At 40.7% G+C, this 17,883-nt stretch overlaps 1 protein-coding gene across 2 annotated transcripts in view; it reads left to right on the top strand.

Moving 5' to 3' along the window:
- Positions 1-16,516, top strand: part of celsr2 (cadherin, EGF LAG seven-pass G-type receptor 2) — a 329,991-nt gene extending 313,475 nt beyond the window's left edge. The window contains exons 28-35 of one of the 2 annotated variants that reach the window (XM_070858973.1): positions 235-361; positions 1,090-1,212; positions 2,298-2,425; positions 6,584-6,684; positions 7,955-8,128; positions 8,940-9,176; positions 10,052-10,301; positions 14,875-16,516. In XM_070858973.1, the coding sequence (XP_070715074.1) occupies positions 235-361; positions 1,090-1,212; positions 2,298-2,425; positions 6,584-6,684; positions 7,955-8,128; positions 8,940-9,176; positions 10,052-10,301; positions 14,875-14,896 (1,162 nt within the window). In that variant the 3' untranslated portion in view covers positions 14,897-16,516. Of the gene's footprint in view, positions 1-234; positions 362-1,089; positions 1,213-2,297; positions 2,426-6,583; positions 6,685-7,954; positions 8,129-8,939; positions 9,177-10,051; positions 10,302-14,871 lie in introns of both variants that reach the window. The other variant, XM_070858972.1, reaches the window with a different exon arrangement.
- The last annotated feature ends 1,367 nt before the right edge of the window (positions 16,517-17,883 follow it).

Raw genomic sequence — 17,883 nt, 5'->3', positions numbered from 1 at the left:
ACACCATCGCTCTACGGGCTTGCACCAAAATTGCAGCGGAAGATCAGAACTCCTGGAAATTCTCCCCAAAATGTGTTTTACCAGTATATATGTTTACAACTTGCATATTACTGTATATGTTATAAATTAATAGGATACTGCATTTGTTATAGAGAGCAACCTTTATAAGGCAGATGCAAAGTCAGTGTCTCACGTCAAAAGAATGATTGTAACTTTTGTTGAATGTTTTACTAGATCTGGATTGCGTACTGCATTTGTGGTGCTGCTACTGGTCAGTACCACTTGGCTCTTGGCCTTGCTGGCTGTGAACAGTGACACCATTATTTTCCACTACCTCTTCGCTGGTTTTAATTGTCTCCAGGTAAGGTTTTCCTTCATTCACCTTATACCCAGATCTGTAGTAATCGTCTTGGAATTTGTATGTTTTCTTCTTGCAGCGGATATTTTCCCTACTTTGCCTCTTAACCTGCCCAAGTCAGTCTCCTTGCTATTCTTACCCAACCATACCTGTTAGCAAGCAGATTTCGTTTGGTAAGAAGCAATGTGTGGGCGGCTGGATTCAAGCAGATTAGGAATTGGAAGTTTGCATGACATATCTTAATATATGGCATGTAGGGACCAGCTTTCATTGCAGTTGGTGTTGCCAAAGATCTATTTGAATCTTTCAATTATATATACCGTGCATAATGAACACGATTGAGCCAGAGATTAGCTCCCAGCCATTTCCACACAAGCAAAGTACCAAGGAATGATTGTGTTTAATACTTGTTTTTTTTTTTACATGTCCTCCTAGTGCTGCACTTTCCTATTTTGTTCATGGTATTTTTAATGATACACACTTTTAATAGTATTTTTAAAATTATACTGTTGTTGGTTTGCACCATTTTGTCTAGTTCCTAGACCAAAGTAATAAGCAATCAATAAATAAACAGAAGTTAAAGCAGCAAAATATTTATGTTTCCAGTGTTAATAAGGAAACTTCTGAAGGGCGAAAGGTAGTAATCTGAGAGATGTGCCTGAGCTCACTATTGTGCTTCTATTGCCTAAGAGCAGACTGATAATTTGTACTAATACCTTTCTCGCTTGTAGGGTCCATTTATCTTCATCTTTCGCTGTATCCTCAACAAGGAAGTAAGAAAGGCCTTCAAGTATGCCTTCAGTAAGAAGCACACAGATGATACTGTGGTCACAACAAAATCAACACTGGCATCAGTTAGTAACTTCTTTTTCTTTACGATTTGTTCTTTGTGTATTTACTCCCTGCTAACTGCTGAAATAATAGTCCAATGTAACCATGTTCTAATAATAATTTATTTTCGCACGAAAAATTGTTCTTCCCAGAATTGTATTCTTATAGCAGAATTTCCACTTGCGCAGATAATGAAAGATGGGGTTGTGTTAAAAGGCTGTAAAAAGGCTGATTCATTCTTGTGACCCCAAGTTCCGAGAGTAAAATTCGAATAGTTTGTGCAGTCGTTGATACCCTGAGAGGGCACTGAAGCCACAAACACACTCCCATCCATTTTTTATATTTTTAAATATAATGTGAGGTACTTAGCACATTTTTCATATTAAGATTTCTGTTGAAATTGTATCCCGCTTAATCATGTATTTTTCTGTCACCGATGCCATTTAGCATCACGGAGATGGTTTTTGGAATATGACCTCCTCTCAGGCATTCTTACCTTTTCTGAAAATGATAAATTTTTAGACAATAACAGGCATTTCTGGGACACTGACTATTCTATATATTAAAGGCTATGTTTTGGATCGTGATTTTAAAAAAAACCCACTTCATTTGAACAAAGATTAATTACATTTTATTTACCAGTTAAATGCTCATGGTTACAATATAAAAGTGTGTTATTATACACTGTTTTAGTAGGACCAATTATTATGTGGAAACAAACTAGCATGAATATGAATAAACCTTATAAGACCACGACTGAGCATGAATATGAATAAACCTTATAAGACCACGACTGGAGGTGTAAATATATTGTGATGGAACACACACTGAATAGAGGTGTGAACAAGTAAATAGTAACCTGTTGTTAACAATTTGAGTGTAAACATCTGGAATATACAACAACTGCGCTTGTTGTATTTGAAGAGTTAGTCCAAATGGTATTTTCTTTTAACAGAACAAAAACTTGGTAGTGGGAAAGACTTGAGGACCTTTTAAGGCGTTTCTCCATAAATGAGATGCTCTTCTCAGTGGTTGCGTGAAATAGTTGATTTAACATAAATTAAATGATCCTTATGCCTAATCGCTTCATGATTTTTGCTTCAAGCAGTCGTTGTGTAATAACACGTACATTGATGGTCGTGCATATCGCTCAGCCTTTGGAGATTCAACGGGGTCAGTGAGCAGTGCTTCGAGGTCAGGCAAAAGCCACAACAGCTACATCGCATTTGTTCTCAGGTAACATGGCAGTGGGGGGGCAGCACTCTAACTAATTCAGTCCAGTTCAGTCACTGGTGCTACAGTGATTTGAAGCACTGTTCTGACTTGACGTTTTGCTTTCATTTTTAAAACGAATTCCTAGTCACATTTGAATTTCCAGTGAAAAACGAGATGAATTGTGTCTGTGCACATACAAATATTGTTTTGAAAACCTGTGCCTTAGAGGCAGTGTGTCTGCGAGGACAGATGGCAACCGAGGTCTCACTTCAAATATGGTGTCAGACAGCATTGTAAAACCAAGATGAGAGCAGTATTATGGTTTGGACTGGACTCCATCCCAACAACAACAACAACTTGCATTTATATGACACCTTTAACATAGTAAAACATCCCAAGGCACTTCACAGGAACGTTATCAAACACAATGTGACACCAAGCCACAAAAGGAGATATTAGGGCAGAAGAGGTAAGTTTTAAGGAGCATCTTAAAGGAGGAAAGAGAGGCAGAGAGGTTTAGGGAGGGGATTCCAGAGCTTTAGGGCCTTGGCAATGATGGGGCGATTAAAATCGGGAATGTGCAACAGGTCAGAATTGTAGCAGCGCAGATATCTCGGGGGGTTGTTGGGCTGGAGGAGATTACAGAGATAGGGTGGCACGAGGCCATGGAGGGATTTGAAAACAAAGATTAGAACTTTAAAATCGAGGCGTTGCTCAACTGGGAACCAATGTCAGTCAGCGAGCACAGGGGTGCGATGGGTGAACAGGACTTGGTGTGAGTTAGGATACGGGTTGCAGAGATTTGGATCAGTTCAAGTTTATGGAGGGTGGAAGATGGGAGGCCTGCCTGGAAACATAGAAAATAAGTGCAGGAGTAGGCCATTCGGCCCTTCGAGCTTGCACCACCATTCAATAAGATCATGGCTGATCATTCCCTCAGTACCCCTTTCCTGCTTTCTCTCCATACCCCTTGATCCCTTTAGCCATAAGGGCCATATCTAACTCCCTCTTGTATATATCCAATGAACTGGCATCAACAACTCTCTGCGGTAGGGAATTCCACAGGTTAGCAACTCTCTGAGTGAAAAAGTTTCTCCTCATCTCAGTCCTAAATGGCTTTCCCCTTATCCCAAGACTGTGACCCCTGGTTCTGGACTTCCCCAACATCGGGAACATTCTTCCCGCATCTAACCTGTCCCATCCCATCAGAATCTTATAAGTTTCTACGAGATCCCCTCTCATCCTTCTAAACTCCAGTGTATAAACGCCCAGTTGATCCAGTCTCTCCTCATATGTCAGTCCCACCATCCCGGGAATCAGTCTGGTGAACCTTCGCTGCACTCCCTCAATAGCAAGAACGTCCTTCCTCCGATTAGGAGACCAAACTGAACACAATATTCCAGGTGAGGCCTCACCAAGGCCCTGTACAACTGCAGTAAGACCTCCCTGCTCCTATACTCAAATCCCCTAGCTACGAAGGCCAACATGCCATTTGCCTTCTTCACCTCCTGCTGTACCTGCATGCCAACTTTCAATGACTGATGAACCATGACACCCAGGTCTCGTTGCACCTCCCCCTTTCCTAGTCTGTCGCCATTTAGATAATATTCTGCCTTCGTGTTTTTGCCCCCAAAGTAGATAACCACACATTTATCCACATTATACTGCATCTGCCATGCATTGGCTCACTCACCTAACCTGTCCAAATCACCCTGCAGCCTTTTAGCATCCTCCTCACAGCTCACACCGCCACCCAGTTTAGAGTCATCTGCAAATTTAGAGATATTACACTCAATTCCTTCATCTAAATCATTAATGTATATTATAAAGAGCTGGAGTCCGAGCACTGAGCACTGCGGTACTCCACTAGTCACTGCCTGCCATTCTGAAAAGGATCCATTTATCCCGACTCTCTGCTTCCTGTTTGCCAACCAGTTCTCTATTCACGTCAGTATATTACCCCCAATACCATGTGCTTTAATTTTGCACACAAATCTCTTGTACGGGACATTGTCAAAAGCCTTTTGAAAGTCCAAATACACCACATCCACTGGTTCTCCCTTGTCCACTCTACTAGTTACATCCTTAAAAAATTCTATAAGATTTGTCAAGCATGATTTCCCTTTCATAAATCCATGCTGATTTGGACCGATCCTGTCACTGTTTTCCAAATGCGCTGCTATTTCATCTTTAATAATTGATTCCAACATTTTCCCCACTACTGATGTCAGGCTAACCGGTCTATAATTACCCGTTTTCTCACTCCCTCCTTTTTGAAAAAATGGTGTTACATTAGCTACTCTCCAAAGGAACTGATCCAGAGTCGATAGACTGTTGGAAAATGATCACCAATGCATCCACTATTTTTATGGCCACTTCCTTAAGTACTCTGGGATGCAGACTATCAGGCCCCAGGGATTTATCGGCCTTCAATCCTATCAATTTCCCCAACACAATTTCCCGCTTTATAAGGATATCCTTCAGTTCCTGCTTCTCACTAGACCCTCGGTCCCCTAGTATTTCCGGAAGGTTATTTGTGCCTTCCTTCGTGAAAACAGAACTGAAGTATTTGTTTAACTGGTCCGCCATTTCTTTGTTCCCCATCATAAATTCACCTGAATGTGACTGCAAGAGACCTACATTTGTTTTCACTAATCTTTTTCTCTTCACATATCTATAGAAGCTTTTGCAGTCAGTTTTTATGTTCCCAGTAAACTTCCTCTCATACTCTATTTTCCCCCTCTTAATTAAACCCTTTGTCCTCCTCTGCTGTATTACAAAATTCTCCCACTCCTTAAGTTTGCTGCTTTTTCTGGCCAATTTATATGCCTCTTCCTTGGATTTAACACTATCCTTAATTTCCCTTGTTAGCCACGGTTGAGCTATCTTCCCCGTTTTATTTTTACTCCAGACAGGGATGTACAATTGTTGAAGTTCATCCATGTGATCTTTAAATGTTTGCCATTGCCTATCCACCTATCCGGTGTGTTGGAATAGTCGGGTTTAGAGGTAACAAAGGCATCAATGAGGGTTTCAGCAGCAGATGAGCTGAAGCAGGGGCAGAGCCGGGCGTTGTTATGGAAGTGGAAGTAGCCAGTTTTGGTGGTGCAGCGAATATGTGGTCAGAAGCTCATCTCAGGGTCAAATATGACACCAAGGTTGCGAACAGTCTGGTTCAGCCTCAGACAATTGCCAGGGAGAGGAATGGAGTCAGTGGCTAGGGAATGGTGTTTGTGGCGAGGACCAAAAACAATGGCTTTGCTCTTCCCAATATTTAGTTGAAGGAAATTTCTGATCATCTAGTACTAGATGTCAGACAAGCAATGTGACTAATTAGAGACAGTGGAGGGGTTGAGAGAGGTGGTGTTGAGGTAGAGCTGGGTATTATCAGCGTACATTTGAAACTAGACGTATTTTCAGATGTCGCCAAAGGGCAGCATGTAGATTAGCCAAGGATAGCTCCTTGGGAGACTCCAGAGTGTGGGAGCAGGAAGAGAAACCATTGCAGGTGATTCTCTGGCTACAAAAGGATAGATCAGAATGAAACGAGCCGAGTGCAGTCCCACCCAGCTGGACGTTGGAGGGAGAGGTTTTGGAGGAGGATGGAGTGGTCAAATGTTTCAAACAGGTCGAGAAGGAATAGTTTACCACAGTCACATAGGATGTTATTTGTGACTTTGAGAAGGCCATTTCAGTACTGTGGTAGGGGCAGATCCCTGATTGAAGGGATTCAAATGTGGAGTTCGGGGGAAAGACGGACACGGATTTGGGAGGCGACAGCACCTTCAAGGATTTTGGAGAGGAAAGGGAGGCTAGAGATGCGGCGGTAGTTTTCAAGGACACAGGGGCAAGGGTGGGTTTTTTGAGGGGTTGATGTTGGCAGATTTTCTCCAAAATAATATTCTTTTGGAGGGACGTGATATCCATTCAACAGATAATAGAATAACAATAATCGGGCCCATGTTGCTCTCATAAGCCACTTTACTTCCTTATTCCTGAGTAAATATCAAAGTAAAGTTTGTTGTACAAACATGCCATTTCTATAGGGATGAATGGGGGCTATGTTCAATTCTGCAGCCTTGCCCATTTTTCATGGTAGGATTTGTGGCCATAAATGTATGTGCCTATAGCAATATCACTGGCTACACTGTTGCTGACCAGTAATTCTCTTTTCTTTAGGGAAGAAGCTGCCTTGAATAACAGTACCTCAAGTCAAGCCCATGTTGCTCTCACTGACCATGCCACTTCCTTATTCCATGAGATTAAGGCAAACCCAGATGGTAAGAAGGCTCATTGGTGAGCGTGTGTATTTGACAATCTGAGTGTATTATCTTAGATCCTAAATCCATAGCTTCTAGAAGATGTGCAAGTCCAAATTTAGTAATTTAATAACTGTTTCGCAGCTAAATTTAATGAAACTGGAATCAAAGCATGAAACCACTTAAAACCCAGTTGTAGCAAATATTGAGTAAGCTTGTTGAGGAAAGTTTACTCTATTACAGTACTCCTTTATAGCACAGCCATTCTTTAGGAAAGGGTCAGTTATATTTTGAACTGCAATAAAATAGGCCCCTTTTGGCACTAGAAACGAGAGCGTATTTAAAAAAAAATCTCTGATAATGTTGGGGGCACTAAATAATACATGTGTATTATTTGCATAGGTCAGCACTAGGAATTGTGCTGTGGTACCTCATTGCAGATTACACTGTAAATTCTGACTGTAATTTGCCTGCAAACTTGATGAAGAGCAATAGTTGAGGGAGCAAAAGAGACAGCATCTTTCCTGCTTCTGGATGGTGAACCAAGGATAGAAATGATTATGTGCTCTTTATTGACTGTGGAACGGCCTTGATGGAATCTCTGGCTTACATTTCACCATTAGTATCAGTGGGAAGGATGTTAATTTCCATACCCTGAATAATAGCTGCTTGAGAGGAAAGTAGTGGATATGTAATCCAGGGGGTCCCATTCAGGATATTCTCCATGAACCTACCTGAAGCGATGTAAGTGCTTCCTCACAGGGAGGAAATATATTTTATAATCTTTTCAAACAGGTAAAGAACTTTCCATTGTTTTGCTACTTCTGTACTTAACAGAATGTTCAGAGGTTAATATTGTTGCCTTGAGGCTATTGTTGGATAAATGTATTCTACTAAATTCCCCCATAATCTTTAATGTTATTAATGAAGATTCCCATTTACTGAGCAAAGTAATCAGTGATTCTTTATGTGGCTGATTAAAAATTGTATGTGAGCAGACATTATGTGATACATCAGAGAGTTGAATAGCAATAATATGTTACATGAGAATTGGTGGAGTGTATAATATACTCTTTATTCGGAATTTCATATCAGTAGATGTTTAACATAAAGTCTCTGTTCTCAAGCTGCCTCGACCAAGTAGCAAGGACTGATTGAGCCTCAGAAATCTTCATTCATAACATTTAAGAGATTGTGATAATTCTGCAGTACACCCTTCCCATTAAACATGATCTTTGAATTTGCTGCAGAATGACTGGCAATCAATGCATTATTTATTCTTTCATTACAGAGCATGATTCAGACTCAGACAGTGATCTGTCTCTAGAAGATGACCAAAGTGGATCTTATGCCTCCACTCATTCTTCAGACAGTGAAGAAGATGAGGAGTATCAAGGAGAGCCAGGTTGGGAGAATATTATATCCCCAAATAATGAAAAACATCCTAACCACAGTACTCCGAAAGGTAACTATGAAACTGCTCAGATTTCCTTATTCCATCCACAATATCAGATAGTCACTGGATCCAGTTTCTGGTTAGTTCTTGTGATCTTGAGTAGAGTTAGGAATCAGCAATTAAAATCCTATGAATATTGTCTTATCTGTGCCATTTTATTCTTTTTTTATTTAGGACTAGTGTTAATGCTACAGCAATCAAGTTATTAAATATGTTTACATTGAATGCTTGTGAATTAGATACAAGACTGTAACTTTATCTCCACGCTTATGTAGTTTCTCACCTTAAGACCAGTTTAAAACATTAAAATCACACTTTGATATGTTATATTTTTAATAATATGTACCTTAAATTTATTGATGAGGGTTTTGTAACATTTTAGGGGGTTTGTGGCAGCATTAATTGTTAGTAGGCCCTTGTGTACAGAGATTGTGACTTCTCAATCACCCTAATAACGCCAATAGTGCACCAGTCCATCAATGGTCTACTTTTGATAATGCAAAGTGAAGCATGTAACTGGGTTTCACATTGCTGCCATCAATCCCCATCCAGTGTCCAAGTTTGATTGAAAAAATAATGAAAATACAAATTAAGTTGCAAAGCTAACTACCCCAACATAGAAACACTTTAATCAATTTAAACATTTGGAAATGTTCTCTGAAATACTCAGAAATTAAAGTAATGAAAAAGCGTCTGTAACTACCACATTCAAGACGACTGCCCACTATGTATTTCGATTCATGTCCAAATGTGTGGGGAAAAAAGTTGCGGTTTTTGTCATTTATTTATTTTTGAAACAAATGCCAATGGATTTTTCTAGTGGACAACATATCTGCTCATGTGAAACCTTATTGGCCAGGAGAGTTTATGACAACGGCAAGTGAAAGTGAAGGTCACGGCGGGTCAGAGAATCTGAAAGTCGAAACCGTGGCAAACATCGAACTTCACCGAGAAAAGCTCAACCATCTGGATGAAAGGCCAAAGGAGAATGGCGACAGTCTGTACAAAGAAAATGCATTGACGTTAATGCCGAACCCTAATGCACAGCCTCAGAAAGGTAACTGTCAATCACAATCACTCCATTTGTGCAAAAGTCCTTTGAGGTTATTTAGCATTTTTTCCAATTAAGAGTGTTGGCTTTGTTTATGGAGACATTGGCCCGGATTTTGCAGTCAGCGATGAAGGAACGGCACTTGCTGTTCACTGCACTGACAGCTGCCTACTGAGTTTTCAGGGCCTTTTGAGTGGAGACATGCTGTCATCGGGCATCTGATCCAGCACAGTGCCCTCTACAGAGAATTTGTGGTGTGTGTGAGCAGGGAACAAAACAGTGAGGCTCTTTAACCAATCAGATTGAAGAATCCCTCACTGAGACACGCAGAGTCTAAACCAGGAAGTATAAATTAGATTTAAATCATGTACCAAAAGCAAAATAAAGGGAAGGAATGAAAGATGGGATTAAGAAAGAGAGATAAAAGAAACAGACAGAAAAAGTAAAATAAAATAATTTTAATAAATCTACAACACTAATTGAATTCTGAAGGAATGAGACTTTCCACTTATAAAATTAAATTTTCTGAGCCAGAAAGATTGTTTGACAGTAATTATGACTGGTCACATAGTTAAAAATTCACTTGCACCTGAATGCACCAGCCCAAAATTTTTCTGCCGCGTTTAGTGGGGAACTGGAGGGAAAGTACAGCAACTTCACATCCTTACGTGGGTTTCAGTGCCGAGTCTATCGGTGAGGTACTGTTATAGCGCAGCCTGCGGAGGGCAAGGTAACTCGGAATGCAATTTCCGGATTTCCATGTTTAACTGAGCATGTGCGTACTTTGTAAGTTGCTGTCCGATTTACTCCATAATCTTGGAAAATAAAATATTGCTTTCGATAAGTTATGAAGTATTTTCATCTTCCTTTGAAACTTGCAGGAATTCTGAAAAATAAAGGGTTACCACTCTTCTCAGAGAAGAACAGCATTAATCGAATTCATAATGAACTTTCCAATCATAAAACTGCCACTGTCTCCTCAAGAGCATCTTCAGTGGGATCCAGTGAAGGAAGTCGGTCAGGAGGTGTAACAAAACTGAGGCAAACGACAGTGGAGCAGATGAACGGAGTGATGCCCATACCCATGAGCATTAAAACAGGCACAGTGGATGAAGATTCATCAGGCTCCGAGTAAGTATCTCTTCCATATGTTCCTCAGCGCTAGCTAACATAAACACGGCACAGAAGGCAAATTGACTAAATCCCTGAAGTGGAAAATTGTTACGCATTGCTACAGCGTGAGAGGCCTTTAATTTCTACCGGTACTGGAATTCAGTTTGTTGCTATCCAGTTGTTTTATCAATATTTCTGTGCACAAAGGAGCACAATGGTATGAAATATTTATTAAACCAATTATGTCAGCAACTTACTCTGGAAGCAAATATTTGCCGGAGAATTACTCATGAGATGCTGTGCTGTTTTAGCAAAGGCCCATTTAAAATAAATGAGTTAAATGCCTCTGTCAAAACAGCAGAGCCAGGAATTTCAGCCCAAAATATAAAGCGTTCATAAACTATTATTCCATGATGTAATTTCAGGGCCAATGTTTGGAAATTATTTTCATTTTATACTTCTGATCTGGAATCCTCTTCTGGCCTCGTGTAATTCAGCTTATTATTCAACCGTTTCATGTATATATTATTTATACAATTAAGATATTGTAGTAATGGAGCAGGTCACGACTGGGAAGGTTGCAAAGGGCTGAAAATATGATTATATCACTTTGGTAATGAAAGCTCTTCAGCGACACTTTGCACTAGATGCCCATTGGTGTGAAATAATGTGTTTGATGTCACAGCGTTTGGCAAGTCATGAAGATACAGTTAATACCCTATTGCAGTTAATTTTTACACATATTGCGCCACACAGAAGTTATTGTGCACAGAAAATAGCTGCAGAAACCTAGGGATTGATTGTCAATTTGCCACCAGTGCATTGAACAGGCATTGCGAATAAGCCACCCATTGTAGACTTTAATTTCCATTGAGATCAATGAAATTGGGCGGTTTCTAGATCTACACCAGTTTTACGCCTGGGCAACAAATTGAAACTTTCCTAATGTTTTGTTCAAATACATATCTGCTTATATGTGTGTGTGTGTGAGTGTATATATGGAGAGAGTGATCCATTAAATTCTGCTGGAAAAAAATACAAATGTGTATTTTGGTATTGGGGATTGTTGGTGGATTGCTGAAGGATTATTCACTTCTAAAAAAATATATACGTATAACAATCAGTCCTGCCACTTTATGATTAAACCTATTGATCAATACTTCATAATTTAACACACACCACATGCTCTTCTATTATGGACTCTTTTGCATTACAGATAACGGGCCCAAGTTTCCACATGATTTGCGCCTGATTTTTAGGAGCAACTGGTGGAGAACGGACTATCTTAGAAATCGCAATTCTCCACATTTTTTTTTCTGCAGTTCTAGTGAGGTAGAACAGTTCTACTTTGGAACAGAATTTTTTCTTCAAAAGGGGGCGTGTCTGGCCACTGACGCCTGATTTCAAAGTTTCCACAGTGAAAACGTACTCCAAACTAAAGTAGAATGGAGCAAGTGAAGATTTTTGTAGAACTGAAAAAACCTGTTCTACACATTAAAAAATCAGGCGCAGGTTACAAATTAGGCGTCCAGAACGAGGGGGGGGTGGGAAGGGAAGTCATTAAATTCTACAATCAATCCTTATTTATATTTCTACAAATATTATACAAATAAATCCAACCTGAATAAACATTTATAAGCAAAGAAAAGATTAAATAAACCATCTTCCTACCTGTGTGAAAGTGCTTCAGCCATCGTTCGTTGCCGCGGGGGATGGGGAAGGAAACCGGCGTTTGCCGCCACGGAGGGGAGGGAGGGGAAGGAGACAGCGGTTTGTTGCCGCGGAGGGGAGGGAGGGGAAGGGAGGGGAAGGAAACCGCCGTTTGCCGCCGCGGAGGGGAGGGAGGGGAAGGAAACCGCTGTTTGCCGCTGCGGAGGGGAGGGAGGGGAAGAAGACAGCGGTTTGTTGCCAGGGAGGGGAAGGAGACAGCGGTTTGTTGCCGCGGAGGGGAGGGAGGGGAAGGAAACCGCCGTTTGCCGCTGCGGAGGGGAGGGAGGGGAAGGAGACAGCGGTTTGTTGCCGCGGAGGGGAAGGAGACAGCGGTTTGTTGCCGCGGAGGGGAGGGAGGGGAAGGAGCCAGCGGTTTGTTGCCGCGGAGAGAAGGGGAAGGAGACAGCGGTTTGTTGCCGCGGAGGGGAGGGACGGGAAGGAGACAGCGGTTTGTTGCCGCGGAGGGGAGGGAGGGGAAGGAAACCGCCGTTTGCCGCTGCGGAGGGGAGGGAGGGGAAGGAGCCAGCGGTTTGTTGCCGCGGAGGGGAAGGAGACAGCGGTTTGTTGCCGCGGAGGGAAGGGAGGGGAAGGAGCCAGCGGTTTGTTGCCGCGGAGAGAAGGGGAAGGAGACAGCGGTTTGTTGCCGCGGAGGGGAGGGACGGGAAGGAGACAGCGGTTTGTTGCCGCCGCGGAGGGGAGGGAGGGGGAGGAAACCGCCGTTTGTTGCCGTAGAGGGTGGGGAGGGGAAGGAGACAGTGAGAAGGCTGCAAGAAGCCTCAGTGCTGATGTGCTGATGGCAATGTGCTTTTATTAAAAAATGTTCAAAAATTAAACAGCTACAATGAACTACAAAAATGGCGAGTGCCAATGTTTTTTTCACACTGAGCATGCGCGAACGCTCCAACGCGCGCACGCGCAGCGTTGCCGACAGGAAAAAAACTAATTTAAATAGTACCCGCCCCCTCCCACTTAGAAAATCGGCGCGAGTGTAGGCTCCGCCCCCCCCTGGGCGCCGCGCCAAACAGACAAGGAGCTGCAAAGCGCTCGAGAATAGCGCGTTTTTTTTCTGGCGCCATTTTAGGCGCGAAAAACGGCCACCCAGCTCGGAGGGGCGCCCGTTTTTTATCCTGTGGAAACTTGGGCCCATAATGTCTGTAAAAAGGATTATGTTGCTATTCTTCTAGTTCTGTTATAATAATTGAAGGTAAAACTTTTTATTGGGTTATTCTTGGTTGCGATGTTCCATAGTCAAATAGCTCGCTGGCATGTGTTGTCTACAGTCACACGTGAAAAATGGCCATTTGGGTGAGGTATCAGAGGATTGCCAGAGAGGGGTATGGAAAATGTTAAAACTGGGAGTGGAAGAACGTAACAAGCAGATTGTTATCATTTCACCACACAGATGAAAAATGCAAAGGTGTAACATTTCTAACTCATAAGTAGAATAACTACCACATTCCAAATGGAATTTAATTTGTTCACCATCACATGCAGTACTTTCCTTAATAAGTTTCCTCATGAGGACAAAATTAACAAGCTTCATCGTCATGGAGATGTGAAACAGACTCCCAATTAATAGTTAATGGATTTCCATTTGCAGCAGAATGAGAGGGGGTCAACTCCGAATTCACCACTGCACATACTTCAAACTTAGTAACTTCCTAGCTGATGAATGCTGGTAGAACTGCAACTGGGACACACACATTTGGTCCTGCCCAGGCCACCAGTCCTTCCATAAGGAGCTGTGCGAGGACATAGGAGCTATGCATACTTGGCATACTGGCAGCAATAATATGCATTGCCCTGCTGAGGCGCAACCCAACACCAGAAGCAATTTGTTGAAATGACATGTGGAACATTTCCCAGTCAGAGCAAGTCATACAGACTGTGGATGGAACTGGAAAAACGGCGGGAATAATGCACCCCCTGCTGGAGATCCTCAGCTGCCTTAACCTATTGTTACACATCACCCAACTCCGCCCCGCCCCCACCCCCCCAAAAAAACCAGGAATAACTCGGGCAGCGTCCAAATGTTTAGAACTGTATAACTATATACAGCCCTCATTCTATGTACCTACTATAGTGAAGTCGATAGTATGTACTCGAGCAAAGATATGGATCAAACCAGAAAGCAAAGAAACATTGTGTACAAAAAAATTAATAAGAATTAGCTTTTTAACTTTAACAAAAAAGATATTAATGAATATAGTCAGGAATGGGATTGAGGACTGAAGGATAAGCAGAAATAGTGATGTCAAATGCTGTGTGAAACATGGTGGTTCTTGAACTACTGGGACTTTGGAAATGTCATTCCAAGGGACCCAACACATGCATATTTGGAAAGTCAATGTTGAATATAAGGTGTAAAGCTAGATAAATATTTTGGGGTTTGCTTGATTTATCTTTAAGGAGCAGGGGGAAATTTAGCATAATCTGTCTGCAGTAAAGTCGTTGATATAGCAGAATATGCAAGGTCTGTCAAATAAACAACAATGTTCTCAATGGATTTTTCTCATTCAAAGCTTTATATATTTATTACACTATATTTTCTTTTAAAGCAAAACAGTGTCGTATTCATCCTTGAATTTCACAAAAATACTTATATTTGTTTTGAAATATAAATTAAAATTCATATCTATACATCTCTATTTATGAATTACAAACTAATATCTATCCCATTTCTTTCCTCATCAAACTTGCAGATTTCTATTTTTTAATTTTCTCCATTGAAACATTTACACAGTTAATTTGGAACAGTATCTCACTGTCAGCCATATACTTCCAACTATGAAATGCACAGTTGATTTCCATCACACTATTTTCAGCATATAGTCATGGTCATGCATTTTTTTTTCCTTTTGTCCTTTTTCACACTCAGTAGCAGTGACGAGACCTCGATATGACTTCTCATGTCAACATAGGACACGGTGGATTGCTAAAGCTGCGATGATGTCACTTTGCTTACGTCAGACAGCACAGGTGACTTGCTGTGCCTTGTCCCAAGGTACAAAGGTGCACATAAGCAAACTCTCTAACGTGGAAAGGAAAGGAAAGAAACTGCTGTCATGTGGAAAGTGTGTCTGGAAGGTGTGACTACTTGTTGTTATTATCAGTGCCAAATCATGTTGAGACGCTGCTCTGTTTGCGCACAGTGCTATGGACAAAGTGGGTGCCTGGAGACCAGATTACTTAATAATCAAAACGCACCCAGACGTACTTTGGAGCTATCAGGACAGAGCACAGAGCAACTAAAATTCAAAGAAGCAAATTAGAGCTTTGGAATTTCATGTTCTCAAACAATGTGCAAAAGAATGGAAGACTTAAAGCTTCAGGGAATTTAATGTAACTACTGTTTATATAAGGTTTGTTAGTGATTATAGCCCGGTGTCGAAAACTCCCCAAGACAATCTCAATCACAAGCTGATTTGACTCCTGTGATTGTGTCAGTTTTAGGTTATGAGAGACATGCATTACCGGATAATATCAATCCTCTCACAGTAAGGTCACAGAACATTTAACTATACACATTTTTCTGTTTTTGATGTGCAAATAAAGCATTTAATTACTTTGAAATTAAGTGAATTTTTTGCTGCACAAATACTTTACATTTTTTTTTAATCAATCAAATGTCCAATATAGCAGTAATGGATCAAGAAGTGTGTATTTTTTACTGAAACACATTTATTATTTCGATACTATTTAGGAAATGATGTTCGGAGGAGTAGAAACACTGTACTTGACCTGTTTTATTTGGTAATGATAAACCTTTTTCATTATCCAAATATCCAAAACATTAACTGGACTTCCATTTTTTTAAATCTACATATTCACATCTAAACTATCCAGTTTGGTCATTTTTAATGGTGCACGCTAAAAGAAGCAATGCATGCTATTGAGTTTGTCTTTGGGAAGCTACATTGTCACAGGTTAAGCATCTGGCAGGCCACTTTAAATAGCTCGCAACATGAACTGAGCTGTATGCTGCAACTGTAGAAATACAAACCGGTAAACTGTAACCACATTCACCACATGTGGGGGAAAACAATTGCCTTTAGCCACATGGCCTTCATGCTCCAGGTATAGTGGAGTTGTCCTCAGATCAATGCCTACTTTGAACATTTTTTTTTACAAGACTGTTGTTTGTAGATATTTTGATATAATTTGTAAGTTGTCTTGAGAGAAAATGTATGCTGTACATGCTTTTCTTTTAAAAGTTGGTTAACATAGTCCTAAAAGAAAAGTGAGTAGGAAATCCAGGATGTTTTATTTAAAGAATGCTGCTCATTTTTTTCTGTTAATATAATGTTTGTCCATATTGTATAGAATCAATGTTTTGACTGAAAGCAAAGGCTTCCACTATTTTAACTGAAGAAAATTTGATGATGATTTTTTCATTGTTGACTTCACCATAAAAGACCAGAAAACTGAATGCTTTCTAACAGTGAATTGTACAGTGAATTCCTTAATGTATATATTGTAGGTTTTTAAATAAATGTAGTTGAAGCAGGTGTAGTAACCTGAAATTGACAGTGGTATGGCAGATTATTTTGGCCAGAATTTGTTCTTTTTTGATTAGGAACTTGTTAATAATCTAGTCCAATTTCTAATTCACTTAAAGTTGTTAGTTCAATCATTTTTGGTATAATAAAGGGAAAAAGTCACTGGACGTAGTCTATAGGTCCCCTAACAGTAGCTACGCGGTTGGACAGAGTATAAACCAAGAAATAATGGAAGCTTGTAATAAAGGAACAGCAATAATCATGGGTGATTTTAACCTTCATATTGATTGGACAAAGCAAATTGGCCAGGGTAGCCTTGAGGAGGAGTTCATAGAGTGTATCCGGGATAGTTTCCTTGAATAGTACATTGCAGAACCAACCAGGGAGCAGGCTACCTTAGATCTAGTACTGTGCAATGAGGCAGGATTAATAAATTATCTTTTAGTAAAAGATCCTCGAGGAAAGAGTGACCATAATATGGTTGAATTTCAAATTCAGTTGGAGGGTGAGAAAGTTGGTTCTCAAACCAGGGTCCTAAGCTTAAATAAAGGAGACTACAAAGGTATGAGGGCAGAGTTGGTTAAAGTGGACTGGGAAAATAGACTAAAGTATGGGACGGTTGATGAGCAGTGGCAGACATTTAAGGAGATATTTCATAACTCTCAACAAAAATATATCCCAATGAGAAGGAAAGACTATAAGAGAAGGGATAACCATCCGTGGCTAGCTTAGGAAATAAGGGAGGGTATCAAATTGAAAACAAAGGCATACAATGTGGCCAAGACTGGGGAATTAATAATGGAGAACAGGGAAATGGCATTCAACAAATATTTTGTATCGGTCTTCATGGTAGAAGACACTAAAAACATCCCAATCAAGGGGTATAGGAGTATACAATCACTATCACTAGTGAAGTAGTACTAGATAAATTAATGGGACTAAAGGCGGAAAAGTCCCCTGGACCTGATAGCTTACATCCTAGGGTCTTAAGAGAAATGGCTGCAGAGATAGTGGATACATTGGTTGTAATCTACCAAAATTCCCTGGATTCTGGAGCGGTCCCAGCGGATTGGAAAACAGCAAATGTAACGCCCCTATTTAAAAAAGGAAGCAGACAAAAAGCAGGAAACTATAGACCAGTTAGCCTAACATCTGACGTTGGGAGTCCATTATTAAAGAAGCAGTAGCGGGACATTTGGAAAAGCATAATTCAATCAAGCAGAGTCAGCATGGTTTTATGAAAGGGAAATCATGTTTGACAAATTTGCTGGAGTTCTTTGAGGATGTAACGAGCAGAGTGGATAAGGGGGAACCAGTGGATGTGGTGCATTTGGATTTCCAGAAGGCATTCGATAAGGTGCTACATAAAAGGTTACTGCACAAGATAAAAG

This window comes from Pristiophorus japonicus, chromosome 17, assembly GCF_044704955.1.
Source record: "Pristiophorus japonicus isolate sPriJap1 chromosome 17, sPriJap1.hap1, whole genome shotgun sequence".
NCBI classification, from domain to species: Eukaryota; Metazoa; Chordata; class Chondrichthyes; family Pristiophoridae; genus Pristiophorus; species Pristiophorus japonicus.
Note: the sequence above shows the minus strand (reverse complement) of the source record. Positions and strands in the feature narration are given on the sequence as shown.